This window comes from Schistocerca gregaria, chromosome 1, assembly GCF_023897955.1.
Source record: "Schistocerca gregaria isolate iqSchGreg1 chromosome 1, iqSchGreg1.2, whole genome shotgun sequence".
Classification (NCBI taxonomy): Eukaryota; Metazoa; Arthropoda; class Insecta; order Orthoptera; family Acrididae; genus Schistocerca; species Schistocerca gregaria.
In genome coordinates, this window is record NC_064920.1 from 743,657,785 (window position 1) to 743,675,917 (window position 18,133).

At 42.3% G+C, this 18,133-nt stretch overlaps 1 protein-coding gene across 1 annotated transcript in view; it reads right to left on the reverse strand.

Annotated features, from left to right (window-relative positions):
* LOC126267484 (NEDD8-activating enzyme E1 regulatory subunit) overlaps positions 1 to 17,927 on the reverse strand; it is a 48,424-nt gene extending 30,497 nt beyond the window's left edge. Inside the window, exons 1-4 of the mRNA XM_049972772.1 lie at positions 17,730 to 17,927; positions 17,460 to 17,624; positions 17,195 to 17,377; positions 15,005 to 15,351 (exon numbers count right to left, since the gene is read on the reverse strand). Of these exons, the coding sequence (XP_049828729.1) occupies positions 15,005 to 15,351; positions 17,195 to 17,377; positions 17,460 to 17,624; positions 17,730 to 17,797 (763 nt within the window). The 5' untranslated portion in view covers positions 17,798 to 17,927. The remainder of the gene's footprint in view (positions 1 to 15,004; positions 15,352 to 17,194; positions 17,378 to 17,459; positions 17,625 to 17,729) is intronic.
* Positions 17,928 to 18,133: the final 206 nt, after the last annotated feature.

Genomic DNA, 18,133 nt, shown 5'->3' on the forward strand with positions numbered 1-18,133 from the left:
AGATGGCAGTTATAAGAGTTGAGGGACATGAAAGGGAAGCAGTGGTTGGGAAGGGAGTGAGACAGGGTTGTAGCCTATCCCCGATGCTATTCAATCTGTATATTGAGCAAGCAATAAAGGAAACAAAAGAAAAGTTTGGAGTAGGTATTAAAATCCATGGAAAAGTAATAAAAACTTTAAAGTTCGCCAACGACATTGTAATTCTGTCAGAGATAGCAAAGAACTTGGAAGAGCAGTTGAACAGAATGGACAGTGTCTTGAAAGGAGGATATAAGATGAACATCTACAAAAGTGTGAGGATAATGGAATGTAGTCGAGTTAACTCAGGTAATGCTGAGGTAATTAGATTAGGAAATGAGGCACTAAAAGAAGTATTGGAGTTTTGCTATTTGGGGAGCAAAATAACTGATTATGGTTGAAGCAGAGAGGATATAAAATATAGGCTGGCAATGGCAAGGAAAGTGTTTCTGAGGAAGAGAAATTTGTTAGCATCAAGTATAGATTTAAGTGTCAGGAAGTGGTTTCTGAAAGTATTTGTATTCCCCCCCCCCCCCCTCAACTACTGAGGTCATTGGCACCCAGTCACAATTATACAGGGTGTTTCAAAAATGACCGGTATATTTGAAACGGCAATAAAAACTAAACGAGCAGCGATAGAAATACACCGTTTGTTGCAAAATGCTTGGGACAACAGTACATTTTCAGGCGGCCAAACTTTCGAAATTACAGTAGTTACAATTTTCAACAACAGATGGCGCTGCAAGTGATGTGAAAGATATAGAAGACAACACAGTCTGTGGGTGCGCCATATTGTACGTCGTCTTTCTGCTGTAAGCGTGTGTTGTTCACAACGTGCAAGTGTTCTGTGGACAACATGGTTTATTCCTTAGAACAGAGGATTTTTCTGGTGTTGGAATTCCACTGCCTAGAACACAGTGTTGTTGCAACAAGACGAAGTTTTCAACGGAGGTTTAATGTAACCAAAGGACCGAAAAGTGATACAATAAAGGATCTGTCTGAAAAATTTCAACGGACTGTGAACGTGACGGATGAACATGCTGGAAAGGTAGGGCGACCGGGTACGGCAACCACAGAGGGCAACGCGCAGCTAGTGCAGCAGGTGATCCAACAGCGGCCTCGGGTTTCCGTTTGCCGTGTTGCAGCTGCGGTCCAAATGACGCCAACGTCCACGTATCGTCTCATGCGCCAGAGTTTACACCTCTATCCATACAAAATTCAAACGCGGCAACCCCTCAGCGCCGCTACCATTGCTGCACGAGAGACATTCGCTAACAATATAGTGCACAGGATTGATGACGGCGATATGCATGTGGGCAGCATTTGATTTACTGACGAAGCTTATTTTTACCTGGACGGCTTCGTCAATAAACAGAACTGGCGCATATGGGGAACCGAAAAGCCCCATGTTGCAGTCCCATCGTCCCTGCATCCTCAAAAATTACTGGTCTGGGGCGCCATTTCTTCCAAAGGAATCATTGGCCCATTTTTCAGATCCGAAACGATTACTGCATCACGTTATCTGGACATTCTTCGTGAATTTGTGGCAGTACAAACTGCCTTAGACGACACTGCGAACACCTCGTGGTTTATACAAGATGGTGCCCGGCCAGACCGTACGGCCGACGTCTTTAATTTCCTGAATGAATATTTCGATGATCGTGTGATTGCCAGAATCCAGAAACAATTGAACAGCTGAAGCAGTACATCTCATCTGCATGTGAAGCCATTCCGCCAGACACGTTGTCAAAGGTTTCGGGTAATTTCATTCAGAGACTACGCCATATTATTGCTACGCATGGTGGATATGTGGAAAATATCGTACTATAGAGTTTCCCAGACCGCAGCGCCATCTGTTGTTGACAATTGTAACTACTGTAATTTGGAAAGTTTGTCTGCCTGAAAATGTACTGTTGTCCCAAGCATATTGCAACAAACGGTGTATTTCTATCGCTGCTCGTTTAGTTTGTATTGCCGTTTCAAATATACCGGTCATTTTTGAAACACCCTGTAGAAGCACATAGAATCTAGTAAAACTCAAGGGGGGGGGGGGAGACCAGAAAGTTCTTACAAAGATGCAGATAAAATAAGTGAAAGAGTTAGATGTCTTTGGACAAGCCAGTCAAAGTAATAAAACAAAGAACACGAGCACCTGCTCAAGTGTCATCAGCTAAAATATCCTGTAAAGTAGATGGCAGAGACAGGACAACACGAGATTGACTAAAACGGGGACACGACAATAAAACATGGCGCACTGTCAATGCGTGACCACAAGGGCACTGCGGGGCTGGGTCTCTGAAGAGCAGGTAGCGGTGGCTAAACCGGCAATACCCAATCCCCAACCTGGTCAGAAGGACCTCCTCTCGCCGAGATAGTCGGGAGGAGGTTGTCCAAGCAGTTGGGAACGGTTTTACAGCCCGGAGCTTGTTTCCTTGAAGTGATGACCAAGTATCCCACCACAATGACACAAGCCTCATACAAACAACCCCACTAATGTCAGATGACGGGACACAATGGGAGGCTGACTGAGGCAGGAGGACTGCAGCCTTGGCTGCAGCATCAGCAGCCTCATTCCCAGGCACTCCTACATGGCCGGGAACCCACAGAAAGCTGACAGGAGAGCCATCATCAGCAAAAGAATGGAAGGACTGCTGGATCCGTTGCACCAAGGGATGGACCGGATATGGAGCTCTAAGGCTCTGAAGAGAACTGAGTGAATCAGAGCAGATGAATGGCGGTGGCAGCGGGCATACTGAACGGCCTGATGGAGAGCAAAAAGCTCGGCCGTAAAGCTGGAACACTGGTCGAGGAGCCGGTATTTAAAGGTGACGGCCCTAATGACAAACGCACAGCCGACACCATTGTCAGTTTTGGAGCCATCAGTGTAAATAAAGGTGTGACTGGCAAGTCGCGCACGAAGTTCGACAAACCGTGAGCAATACACTGCAGCCGGAGTACCCTCCTTCGGAAGCGAGCTGAGGTCGAGATGAATATGAACCGGAGCCTGGAGCCAAGGTGGTGTCGGGCTCTCACCCTCTCTGAAGGTGGTAGGGAGGGCAAAATCCAATTGTCGAAGCAGGCGACGAAAGCGGACTCCAGGGGGCAGCAGGGCAGACACGTACAACCCATACTGACGGTTGAGAGAATCGGCGAAGAAGGAGTGATAAGAGGGGTGGTCGGGCATTGACAACAGTCGGCAGGCATACCGACAAAGCAGTATGTCGCGCCAGTAGGTCAATGGTAATTCGGCAGCTTCAGCATAAAGACTCTCGATGGGACTAGTGTAAAATGCTCCGGTCGCAAGACGTAAACCCTGATGGTGGATGGAGTTGAGACGGCGTAAGAGGGATGGCCGAGAGGACGAGTAGACGAGGCTCCCATAATCCAGCTTTGATCGAACTATGGACCGATACAAGTGAAGCAGGACAGTGCGATCCGCTCCCCAAGATGAACCACTAAGAACTCTGAGGACATTAAGGAAATGTGTACAACGGGCAGCCAAATAAGAAACGTGCAGAGACCAACAAAGTTTCCTGTTCAGTGTGAGCCCGAGAAACTTAGTTGTTTCCACGAATGGGAGAACAACGGGACCGAGATGTAAGGATGGCAGAAGGAAACTTTATATCGCCAAAAGCTGACGCAAACCATCTTCTCTTCAGAGAACCGGAAGCCATTAGCCACACTCCATGAGTACAGGTTGTCAAGACAACGCTGAAGGCAGCGCTCCAGGAGGCATGTTCTCTGGGCACTGCAGTAGATCGCGAAGTCATTGACAAAAAGAGAGCCTGAGACATTAGGTGGAATGCAATCCATAATTGGATTGATCGCTATGGCAAAAAGGGCTATGCTCAAGACGGAGCCCTGAGGCACTCCGTTCTCCTGGAGGAAGACGTTGGACAGTACGAAACCCACACGTACCCTCAACTTTCGATCTGTTAAAAAAGAATCAATAAAAAGGGGCAGGAGACCCCACCTGTGCATAGTGCGGAGGATACCTCCTCTCCAACAGGTATCATAAGCCTTCTCCAAATTGAAGAACACGGCTACCGTTTGGCGCTTCTGCAAAAAGTTGGTCATGATGAATGTCGACAAGGTCACAAGGTGGTCAACAGCGGAGCGGCAGCGAAGAAAGCCGCATTGAACACTGGTAAGTTGCCGTCGAGATTCAAGAAGCCAAACTAACCGAGTGTTAACCATGTGCTCCATCACCTTACAGACACAGCTTGTAAGAGAAATGGGGTGGTAACTAGAAGGAAGGTGTCTATCCTTCCCGGGTTTGGGTATAGGAACAACGACGGCGTCACGTCAATGCATGGGGACTTGACCTTCGGTCCAGACGCGATTGTAGGTACGAAGTAGAAAGCTTTTGCCTGCCGGAGAAAGGTGTGTCAGCATCTGAACGTGAATGGCATCTGGCCCCGGAGCAGAGGACCAGGACAGTGCAAGTGCATAGTAAAGGGGGCATTATAATTTTCCAGATTCAGGGAGTGGAAGGAAGGTCGCCGAGCCTCTTCTGCCTCTTTCCTGGGAAGGAAGGCAGAGTGGTAATGGTCGGAGCTTGAAACCTCCGCGAAAAAGCGGCCGAAGGCTTTGGAGACATCCACAGGATCAACAAGTACCTCATTACCTGAAGTCAGGCCAGGTACCGAGCAGTCGGCCTTAATGCCCGACAGCCGGCACAGGCCACCCCAGATGACAGAAGAGGGAGTAAAACCGTTAAAGGAGCTGGTGAAAGAGGCCCAATAAGCTTTTTGCTGTCTTTGATGACTCTACGGCATTGCGCTCGGAGTCGTTTCTATCCAATACAATTCGCCAACGTAGGATGGCGGTGAAAGGTGCGTAAAGCACGTCGTCTAGCACGGATAGTGTCTCTACAAGCCTCATTCCACCAGGGGACAGAAACGCGACGTCAAGAAGAGGTAGTACGAGGAATGGAACGTTCGGCAGCATTGGTGATAACAGCCGTGAGGTATTCGACCTGACTGTCACAACTGAGAAAATCGTGGTCCACAAAGGTCGCCAGGGAGGAGTAAAGTCCCCAGTTAGCTTTCGGTACATTCCAGCTCGAAGGACGTGGGGATGGGGTGTGGTGCAGGAGACGAACGACACAGGGTAAATGGTCACTCGAATAGGTGTCAGAAAGGACATACCACTCGAGCCGACGGGCAAGAGTGGTAGAACGGGCAAGAAGAGAATAGAAGCTTTCAAAATGTTGTGCTAGAGAAGAATGCTGAAGATTAGATGGGTAGCTCACATAACTAATGAGGAGGTATTGAATAGAATTGGGGAGGAGTTTGTGGCACAACTTTACTAGAAGAAGGGATCAGTTGGTAGGACATGTTCTGAGGCATCAAGGGATCACCAATTTAGTATTGGAGGGCAGCATGGAGGGTAAAAATCGTAGAGGGAGACCAAGAGATGAATACACTAAGCAGATTCAGAAGGATGCAGGCTGCAGTATGTACTGGGAGATGAAGCAGCTTGCACAGGATAGAGTAGCATCAAACCAGTCTCAAGACTGAAGACCACAACAACAACAACAACAACATGGATCAAATAAAACTCTCAGAAGGGTTTGTATTTTCTGCAAACCAGATAAAGAGCTAGTAATGTCCTATTTCCCTATTTCAATAAGGAACTCAAAACATTTAGTTCTGGAAAGTAGCATCTAGAAGAATTGTGGTACAGGTTTACAAGAATATTTGACAATGGACTTGATAGTTATGTACTTTATATAACAGTTTGTGATGGTAGGGACACTCTATGGTACACTTAAAGAAACTGAGACTAGTGATAAGAGATATAAAACAAAGCAAAAGGCTAGTGATAGGGAGATTCTGAAAGTGAATTTAGATGTCAAGAGCACAAGGAGTGAAACCTTCAACAACTACCACAGCAGGATATTGTAGAAGGATCTCACACAAAAACAAGAGAAATTTTGGTCATATGTTAAGGCTGTTAGTGGTACTGAAATTAGTGTCCAGACACTCATGGTCAGAGGACAGGAACAGGGACTGAAATAGGAGGGAGGGGTGGGGTGGGGGGAGGGGTGGAGATAGCAGCAAAGCAAAAGCAGAAATGGTAAATTCTGTTCCTTTACAATTGAAAATCCAAGGGTATTGCCCCAGTTTAATACTCATACCACTGCAAGGTCAGTGATTTAGATGCTAGCACCTGTGGTGTTGGGAAACATTTGAAATCGCTGAAACTGAACAAAGTTCCAGGGCCTGATGAAACCCTACACATTCTATATTAATTTGCAGTCAAGCCAGCCCTCTAAACTACAGTGTTTAGTCGAATCTAAGCCGCACTTTTTTTCGGTTTTTGAAATCTAAAAAACCGCGTGCGGCTTATAATCGAGTGCAAAGTAAGTGGAAGTTCTGAAAAATGTTGGTAGGTGCCGCCACAACTAACTTCTGGCGTCGAATATATGTAGCGCTACACAGGCTTGCTTTGTAGGCACAAAGATAAATACTGGTGCCAAAACCTCTGCATCAGTAAATAAAATTAAAAAAAAAAAAAAGGGTGAAAGACGAGCTTATTTCTCCGCCCCAAGTTTCGACCACTGCATTTTCATACATTATCCAACAAAGTAAATACAAATTCCGTATTGTTCATCTTCGAATGTAGCAGCATTTCAATGTACAACGAAAATCCGACTGGCAAGAGTGTTTGAGGGTTTCGTCAATATGGCCAACTCTACATTCTGAATTTTTTCCTACCTGTGAGAAGAGATGGTTATAGGAACTTTTATGAATTGTGAATCACATGTAGTATTCTCTTAACCATAAGAATAATACGAATATAAAAATTTGGCGATGTATTCTTTCGTGCTTGCTGCTATCTCATTTAAATCCTGTCTGCCTAATAAACTACGAAACTAGAGTGAGACAACAGCAAACGCGGAAGAATATACATATCATGTCATGTATTATTCTTATGGCTAATAGTGATACAGTCAGAAATGAAGCACGGCAATTGACTAGATTTTTAAATCTAAGATGACTCTAATTTCTGTGCAGAATGTAATGTAACGTAATGTACTAAAGAGGTGTCTGCAAAGATTTTCAAACTGAGAAAATAGCAGTCTCTTGCCATTGCTTCGCTAATGAGACAATTCCTCTCTCTCTCTCTTTTCCATTGTAAGCGGCAGTAGCGTGCACAAAAGCAAGTCATGCCACGAGCGGTGACAGGCCATAAATACTCATTATCAGAATGCGACAAATGATGCATGGCACAGCACAGTAATGCATTTTCAGCTTAGAGTGATGTAAACACCTATAACAAAGAGAACAGCACTTATGAGATCAAAGAAAAATGAGCAATCAATTCAAACCAGACGAAGCATGTGAAATAGGAAGGGTACCAGTATAAATACGGACGGAGTGCCTGGCACATAGCAATGGCTACATGGTAAAGCTTTAACTGCTAAGCTTACGACTTGAACCAAACTACTGTAGCTGTATCGTCATTCATTCGACCTAAATTGTGTCTCATATTAAAATGGACCAACTTTGTTTCGATTTGGAGATGCGGCCTAAAACTTTTCTCTCCTCTAGAATTTCGAGTCTTAAATTTCAGGTGTGGCTTAGATTCGAGAAATTTTTTTTCCCTTGATTTCGAGTCTCATTTTTCAGGTGCAGTTTAGATTCGAGTAAATACAGTATACTGTACAACCCTTGCACAAAAGATTTGTCCAACAGTCAGAAGCAAGCACAGCTCACACTTGTCTATCGCGCACAGTTTTTTTTGTTGTGCCTGTCTGCGGCTCAAAATCTCCACAGTACGGTGAGTAGCAAACTATCCTTTTCACAATATCAATGATGTGGGAAAAGATAGATTGCTACTTACTGTAAATATGGCATGTTAAGTTGCAGACAGGCACAATTTAAAGGACACTTACGCATAAGCTTTCGACCACAGTCTTCGTCAGAAAAAAGAAAAACACATACCATTCATTCATATGTACTCTACTGCCAACTCCGGCAGTTGGGGCCATATTTTCATTATTCCAACCTGGATTTTCCATTATTTGATTCTGTCTATAGCAAGGCCAGCAGAACTGATCCACAAAACTACTGCCCAATATCACTGCAGCGATTCATTGTTAAGACTTAGAACACATTATGAGATCAAATGTCATGAGATATCTTTAGATGAGAATCATCTCCTCCACTCCGACCAGAATGGATTCCAAAAACATATACTTTTCAATTTGTGACTGGGTTGAGGATTTTTTGTTGGGAGTACATAGAAAATTCGGATGGAGACTCATTAACAGATGTGTGTACTAGGGCAGTGTGTTGAGGTCTCTGCTATACATGTATATTAATATTCTTGCAAACAATATTAATAGTAACCATTGACTTTTAGCAGATGGTGCAGTTACCCATAACAAAGTACTGGCTGAAGAAAGCTGCACAAATATATGTCAGATCATGGTAAGATTTTAAAGTGGTGCAAAGATTGGCAACTTGCATTATATATTAAAATACGTACTGCGCTCTTCATAAAATAGTATCCGATGGCTACAGTGTCGATGAGTCACAGTTGGAAACAATCAATTCATAATAATACCTGGATGTAACACACTATTGGGATTTGAGTGAAATGCTCACATAAGCTTGGCTGCAGCTGGAGAAGGTGGCAGACTTCAGCTTGTTGGTAGAATACTGGTGAAATTCAATCAGTCAACAAAGGAAATTGCTTACTAATCACTCATTTGACCCATATTCCTCAAGTTTGTCGCTCCCATGCCAAATAGGACTAATGAGGGATACTGAATGTTTAGTAAAGGGAGCATGAATGGCCATATGATTGTCTAGTCGTTAGGAGTGTCTCACAGAAATGCTGAAAAAATTAAACTGGCAGACACTTAAAGATAGGTGCAAACTGTCTCAAGAAAGCTTACTCACAAATTTTAAGAACCAGCTTTAAATGGGGACTTTAAATATATAATACATCCCTCTATGTTTAGTTCCCATAGGGAATGTGAAGATAAGATTAGATTAATTACTGAGTGCACAGAGGCATTTAAACATTCATTCTTCCCACACTCCATATGAATGGAATGAAAAGAAATCCTGATATCTGGTACAGTGCATCCACTTCACAATGTTTTACAGAGTATGGTGTAAATATAAATAGAGGCTACAGGGTCATCACAATCGTGGAGCCTTTGTCTGCGGGTAGATTATAAAGTTGGGATCAGTTTTTAGGTGGTTTTTTTCTGAGGATGTAAGGTTAGTTTGCATGTTGAGATTTGGGGAATGATGGTAAGGCAAGGTTTGAGGTAAAAAATTCTGGAAAGTTAACAGGGGATGATCTGGGGGCTGTGGGGGTGGATTGTGTTTGGATGGACAAGTGAACTAAGTCAAGCAGGATTTGACATTGGTCTTTGCTGAGTCTGACTGGTAGGGTTGACGGTCTAAAAGTGTTTCCACAGTAGGGAATGGGAGGAGGAGAGAAAGGCTTTAACAAGTGCAGCACAACCGAATGTGAGAGAGGGGCAAAACGTATGGCCTTTGGAAACTACTAATCTTTCACACACTCATAATTCCACTTGCACGTTGTCCACCATCAATACTGAAATATGTGGACTGATTTGTAATTGAGACTGACACACCATTATCAAAGAGAAATACACTACTGGCTATTAAAATTGCTACACCAAGAAGAAACACAGATGACAAACGAGTTTTCATTGGACAAATATATTATACTAGAATTGACATGTGATTACATTTTCACGCAATTTGGACGCATAGATCCTGAGAAATCAGTACCCAGAACAACCACCTCTGGCTGTAATAATGGCCTTGATACGCCTGGGCACTGAGTCAAACAGAGCTTGGATGGCGTGTACAGGTTCAGCGGCCCATGCAACTTCAACACGATACTACAGTTCATCAAGAGTAGTGACTGGCGTATTGTGATGAGCCAGTTGCTTTGCCACCATTGACCAGATGTTTTCAATTGGTGAGAGATCTGGAGAATGTGCTGGCCAGGGCAGCAGTCAAACATTTTCTGTATCCAGAAAGACCCGTACAGGACCTGCAACATGCGGTCAGGCATTATCCTGCTGAAATGTAGGGTTTCGCAGGGATCGAATGAAGGGTAGAGCCATGGGTCGTAACACATCTGAAATGTAACGTCCACTGTTCAAAGTGCTGTCAATGCGAACAAGAGGTGGCCGAGACATGTAACCAATGGCACCCCATAACATCATGCCGGGTGATATGCCAGTATGGCGATGACAAATACACGCTTCCAATGTGCGTTCAGCACGATGTCGCCAAACACGGATGCGACCATCATGATGCTGTAAACAGAACCTGGATTCATCCGAAAAAATGACGTTTTGCCATTTGTCCACCCAGGTTCATCATTGAGCACACCATCGCAGGCACTCCTGTTTGTAATGCAGTGTCAAGGGAAACCGCAGCCATGGTCTCGGAGCTGATAGTCCATGCTGCTGCATACATTGTCGAACTGTTCGTGCAGATGGTTGTTGTCTTGCAAACGTCCCCAATCTGTTGACTAAGGGATCGAGACGTGGCTGCACGATACATTACAGCAATGCGGATAAGATGCCTGTCATCTCGACTGCTAGTAATATGAGGCTGTTGGGATCCAGCACGGTGTTTCGTATTACCCTCCTGAACACCGATTCCATATTCTGCTAACAGTCATTGGACGTCGACCAACGCGAGCAGCAATGTCATGATGCGATAAACCGCAATCGCGATAGGCTACAATCCGACCTAAGTCGGAAATGTGATCGTACGCATTTCTCCTCCTTACACGAGGCATCACTACAATGTTTCACTAGGCAACACCGGTCAACTGCTGTTTGTGTATGAGAAGTCGGTTGGAAACTTTCCTCATGTCAGCACGTTGTAGGTGTCGCCACAAGCGCCTACCTTGTGTGAATGCTCTGAAAAGCTAATCATTTGCATATCACGGCATCTTCCTCCTGTCGGTTAAATTTTGCATCTGTAGCACGTCATCATCGTGGTGTAGTAATTTTAATGGCCAGTAGTGTATCACTGGATCTTACTGTAATCCTATGTTACAAAATCTTCCTAGGTACTACTACATGATCCAGCCTGTAACATTATTTATCTGAATTGACAAAGCATGTTGCCTGATACCTGCTGCACTTTGACACTTCTCTGCAATTGGCCCTTTAGAAAAATATTGATGACATTCTACTGGGTAATGAGTACATTCACAGCATGAATGCAACGTAAAACTGTATGGACAGTTAGGGTTCATCTGAAACTGCCATGACCAGCAACTCTAAACAACCAGAGGTTGGTGTAAAATGGGGCTAGCATGCTTCTGCCAGGCAAAACATGTTTATCACATTATGATCCACAGGGTGCATGTGCAGACAAGAAAAAAAAATCCCAGATTTTCTCCACATTTCCTGGTTAAAAACAGACTTTACTTTTTCCTGAGTCAAAATACACCTTTTCCTGGCCTTAAATACACTATAGCCTCATTAAAAGTACAGTTTTTCCACGTTAACAGATAATATACAAGGTGTGATAAAAAAGTAACAGGATTTTTTTCTTTTTCTTGAGGAATCTTTATTTTTCATCAACATCAACTTTGTCCCCTTCAAAGTAATCCCGCTCAAATGCAATACACTTGTGCCATGCTTCTGGAGCTCACTTTTTGCTATGGTATTCAGATCCTCCAGCAATTCTGTTTTTATCTCATCAATGGTGGCAATATGACACCCTTTCATGCTTCTTTTCAGCCTTGGGAGTAGAAAGAAGTCACAGAGGGCCATGTCCTGCAAATACAGTGGCCAAGGCAACATAATGATTTTGACAAGATGCCTGTTGGCTTCTGTATCGGGTTCCTCGGCTGACATTCATTCGATGATTTTTCTGACCTTTTTCCAGCATGAGTGGCAGACCAGAACCGAGCTCGCCGCCGCGGACTATATGTACCTGGCGTGCCAATGTCCAAGGCTTAATTGCACCGGAAATGACTATGGAGAAGCCCTTGGACATTGGCACGCGAGGTACACATGGTCTGCAGTTGCGAGCTCGGCTCAAGTCATCCAACAGCAATGGAGTGTGAAGCTTCGACAATTCCAACCACTCGCGCTGGCGAAATATCAGGAAAAATCATCAGACAAACGTCAGCCGAAGAACGCGAGGCAGAAGCCAACACGTAGTTTGTCAACAAGTGGCCATGAAAGCCTTAACAATTTTGTATAATGGTTTTGTTTTTTCCAAAAAATTATGAACAAGCATTGAGATGTGAGCAGAAACATTATCACGATGCAATTTCATGAGTGGTTTATGCTGTATGACCATATGGCAGGAATTCATGATGCACTGACCCATTGTAATCAAAGAAAACAATTAGAAGAATATTCACATGTGATCAAACTAGTTAAATTTCATTTGGTTTTGGCTCGTCAGCAGTTTGTGTTGGGACTTTACTTCAACATCATACCCATATATCCGGTTCAACACATGTTATAAACTTCTTCTTTAGTTCTAGATCACTGTCAACCTCATTCTGTAATTCCTGAGCAGAGTCTATGCATTGTCATTTTTGGTCAAAATTCAACAATTTCAGAACATACTTTGCTGCTTCACATTTCATGTACAAAACATCCGAAAAAATTGCTTGGCATGAGCAAACGGATATGCCGACTTCATCAGCAACCTCTCTAATGGCGATTTTCTTTATTTCTTTCCCACTGTCATCGGTAATTGATGTACTAGTGTGTCCAGAGCAGTTGTCTTCAATGTCTTCTCGACCCTGTTTGGAATCTTTATACTACTCGTAATCTTACTCATAGTAGATTCGCCAAAAGCCACAAGTCAACATTTTGAATGCAGTTTTGCACTTTGTTACATTTTTAAACAAAATTTAATGCAAATTCCTTGATCCATCTTTTTGAAAAGTTAGGCTTTGCTGAGCACAAGAAAACAACTATAACCTTTTCGACTGTCAAAAATAACCTAAAAATTCAAAAGAGCTGAAAAGGTAAACATACATCAGGAACATGTGTACTAATAATATGAATTTTTTTTAAAAAAAAATCGCATGTATAGAGCCCGTAGAAATGTTGGAACACGTGAGGCAATACTGACCCTAGAACTGAACTTAGAAGAAAGATTAAGAAAAGGCAAACCTACATTCCCAGCATTTGTAGATTTAGAAAAAGCTTTTGAAAATGTTGACTGGAATACTCTCTTTCAAATTCTGAACGTGGCAGGAGTCAAATACAGGGAGCGAAAGACTATTTACAATTTGTGCAGAAACCAGGTGGCAGTTATAAAGAGTCGAGGGACATGAAAGGGAAGCAGTGGTTGGGAAGGGAGTGAGACAGGGTTGTAGCCTCTCCCAAATGCTATTCAATCTGTATATTGAGCAAGCAGTAAAGGAAACAAAAGAAAAGTTCAGAGTAGGTATTAAAATCCATGAAGAAGAAATAAAAATTTTGAGGTTCGCCGATGACATTGTAATTCTGTCAGAGACAACAAAGAACTTGGAAGAGCAGTTGCACGGAATGGACAGTGTCAGGAAAGGAGGGTATAAGATGAACATCAACAAAAGCAAAACGAGGATAATGGAATGTAGTCGAATTAAGTCGGGTGATGCTGAGGGAATTAGATTAGGAAATGAGACACTTAAAGTAGTAAAGGAGTTTTGCTATTTGGGGAGCAAAATAACTGATGATGGTTGAAGTAGAGAGAATATAAAATGTAGACTCGTAATGGCAAGGAAAGAGTTTCTGAAGAAGAGAAATTTGTTAATATCGAGTATTGATTTAAGTGTCAGGAAGTGGTTTCTGAAAATATTTGTATGGAGTGTAGCCCTGTATGGAAGTGAAACATAGACGATAAATAGTATGAACAAGAAGAGAATAGAAGCTTTCGAAATGTGGTGCTACAGAAGAATGCTGAAGATTAGATGGGTAGATCACATAACTAATGAGGAGGTATTGAATAGAATTGGGGAGAAGAGGAGTTTGTGGCACAACTTGACCAGCAGAAGGGATCGGTTGGTAGGACATGTTCCGAGGCATCAAGGGATCGCCAATTTAGTATTGGAGGGCAGCGTGGAAGGTAAAAATCTTAGAGGGAGACCGAGAGATGAGTACACTATGCAGATTCAGAAGGATGTAGGTTGTAGTAGGTACTGGGAGATGAAGAAGCTTGAACAGGATAGAGTAGCATGGAGAGCAGCATCAAACCAGTCTCAGGACTGAAGACCATAACAACAACAACATGATGTATATACAACTGCTGTATTCCTAACAGGCCGATGTGGTGAAATGAAAACAGCCTGTGGAGGCTAGCAATACGCTGTAGATTTCACCTGGCTGGAATGGCTGACAGTTTCTATTCGTGTAAACCCAAATGAGTGTGGTCGGAACAGCTGAAATTTTGAGTATATCATTGCAGGACCCCTCATCACACAGTGGATGACTCACAGGACCAACATGAGAGCGGGACACGTTTGAACAAAAATATCTCAACCACAGTGTGGACAGCGCACCTAGTTGAATCCATACATGTTACGGTGTATGGGTCAGAGCAACAAGGTATTGATCGTTACCTAGTAACACATTTTGATTTCATATGTGCACTTTCGAACTGCCTGCCTTTATTTTAGTTACGGTTTTGTCTCAAGGTCACAAAAAGTTATTTACTTTCTTCCAGTAGCCATTTGTTTCATTCTGCTTTGCTTGAATCAAAGTCACCACACATTCAGAGATATGTAGCTGGTGAAAAACTTTACTTTGAGAAATTTATGGTAAGACTTCTCAAACTGAATGGCTTTCTGTAAGTCTCAATATCTCTTAATTTGGAATAATCCTACAAATTACACAAATTTATTACCATTAAACACCAGTGAACTAAATATCATTATTTCTGAAAAGTCACGAAGTGTAAAATATGTATTATTTTGCAGAAAGATTGCAAAAGTCGTAAGTAATTAACCATACCTTGTCTAATCATTTCTCGTAACCTCTCCTTTTCCTTAAAAGTATTTGGTAACCTGCCTCCATTTTGCTCTCTCCATTTCTGAAGGTATTTATACAGTATAATTACATAAGGAACATGTGCATGATCTTTATATTCCATTAAATCTAGATTTATACAATCTATGTGATTCTGGAGAGCAGAAAAAGGTTTATCAAGCCGCAGATCTGGCATTTGGTTGTCAGGATGGGTTTCAATTACTGTGTGTTCTGCAACTTGTATTCTCGCATAGCCGACAAACCCATAGCTGCGACAGACAATGAAAGGTATATCCAACTCCCACAACTTTTTTGATAAAGGGATGAGGACTCTGAAACAGAAGTAGGCCTGCATAAATAACACAGCAATATAAAAATTCCATATACTTATGAAGGAACATTGTTAGTACATTACTGACATTAATTAACTCTGAAAGTGACAGACGAAAACCATTATCCAACAGTATTCATCCTTTTATGACAACTGTTCTAGCAAATTACGTGAATAGTTTCCAAGTTTGAAATAAAGTCGAGCTATTCACAGAAGGGGAAGAGGATTGAGAGTCATCCCAGTCTGGCACACAGGTTTAATCAATCCTGAAGTTTTTTCAAAACTGGTGTTTATGATATTTTAATGCATCTGCAGTTCTGCTTATTGCAATACATTTACAATTCTGGTCTCATGGTACAGGTTATGCACATATATAAAAATCTATTACAGCATGTAATTTTTTGATTGACTTCACTGATCATGTTCTGCAGATCGTATCAAGGAGACATGAATGAATCAAGGCACATAATATCAAAAAATGCTGCTGTTTATTTTCTGCTGAGAGTTCAGCATTTACAGAAATACTTTGATATTATCCACGGAAATTAGATACGTAAGCTGGCCGCAACGCAGACCTAGTTACAATACACTGCTACTTGTTCAGCTGCTTATCAATGAATACACCTTGCTGCCATGCAGCAACCAGGAATTTTCAGTCTTTGCGCACACACACAATCAGATAATCTTTACATATGACCATTCAGGGATGGTTTTCTCTAAAGCTAATTGGAATTTCCAACAGCTTGCTTTTTGTTACATGGGAGCATACTGAAGGCATTCTCATAAGAAAAAAACTCCATCCCAAGTACTACAGAAGAAGGCAAAATAGGCACCGGTTGAATCTATCAAATGTGACGTGTCATGAAATCATGTTATGGTGCATCATGTCGTGTGTGCAAATGGAGGTTGAACAGAACAGTCAGAATATTTATTTTGCTTCTTGGTTTTTAGACATAGGTTGTGATGGTAAGACTGGTTTGTATTGTGACCTAATGCTAGGTTCAGAGGTGTCAGTTTGGTTCCGAGTTGGTGAAGCTAATGAATGAGATGTCATGAGAGAAACAGTAATTATAGTTATGGTGCAACTTTCGTGAGGCCCAATTTGAAGGAGTGGTTTGTGTCTGTCATTCTGACAAGGTCGTAGGTCAATGCAGATGGGTTGTATTGGAAGGTTCAATAATTCCAGTAAAGTCTACGTTAAAATTACTTTTTGTGTCTTGCAGTGTCTGCTGCACCACAGTTCGGCTGAAACTGATTTTTATTATTAGCAAGAAACACCATTTTTTGGAGAAAATGTACTGGACTTGATAATGTAAGACTTTCAAGGTCATGAAGATATATCTCATATGCAATCGCCTCACCTCCACTATGTGTTTATCAACAACTAGAATTATAAGCTGTAATGCAACAATGAATAGCTGCCTGAACTTTAATCCAGGTTAGATTTCACAAAATTTTTGTTATTCATATAATATGAGAACTTGACCAAGCTTTGGTCTGACCCCAAGATTTTCCCTGATAAAATAAATCTTATGGCATTAACTGCATCCTTCTTGCAATCAGGATCACAGTGACAGCCTACTACAGCAACAAAACTAAGCTCAGAGTAGGGGAGCATGACATGTGTGGTCCTAGAATTCAGTGCTGGCTACACTCCTCCACTTAAGGAACAGTAACTATTTTCTAATAACATTACATTAAAAAATATTTCGAAAAAAATAATGTTTGCTGACGACACCCTCACACTAACAGAGTTCAAACTCAACCTTGCCAGGGTAATGCATCCAACTCTAGACTTCCTTATCCATACGGATCACCAATGTAAGCTATAAAACAGCAATTACCTTTCTGTTAATGATGACCCAATCACCACTGTGAAATTGTTGAAAAAGTCTGCGCTGTTCTCTAATAGTTGTTCCACATCTTCATCAACATAATCACCGCGAACATCAGGATTCAGTTCTAACAACAGCTGTGTTGCTACCTGTGCCCGTGATTTACCACAGCTATCCACATCTAGAAAAAAACTAGAGAGAAAATTGGTGCTAATGTAAGAGTCAAACGCTGAACAGTTGGTTATGACCTATTCACCGTTGTGTTTATGCTTACTTGCATCCAATATCCTCTTCCGTCACTTTCTTGCCATCTACAATTGTAAAAGCGCCGATACCTGGCAACACCAACGATTTGAGAATTTCTGTTCCCAAGCCATTTGCATTAATAAGACATACTTGCGATAACTCCAGCGCAGCTTGACCGTGATCACCCCACAATCTGCACAATAATAGTCGTTAATAAATATCACATCTGATGTTTTATCGACGAAAAGGAAAAATGAACAACACAAAAGAGCAATATGAAGTGCAGAAAGTTGTTAACCTGAGCTGACGATCGTATTTCTTTGACTTATCTGACTGCTCCGGCGACTTCGGCGCCGGCGATGCCATTTCAAACAATAAATACACGCAAACAACCTTCCTTCTCTACCTCGGTACAGAACAATTGTATACGCACACACCAAGGAGATTCACCTCCTCGTCACAGACAAAACACCGAGGTGATGTTCTCCATATCTTTGGCCAAAATTATCCAATAAATATCTTTGGACAAAACAAAAATACCCACAAGCTTTGGAAGAGTGTCTGGTAGTTGGTTGGTTGATTTGGGGGAAGGGACCATCGATTAGGGAAGAATGGGGAAGAAAGTCGGCATTGTCCTTTCAAAGTACAATCCCAACATTTGCCTGAAGCAATTTAAGGAAATGATGGAAAACACAAATCGGG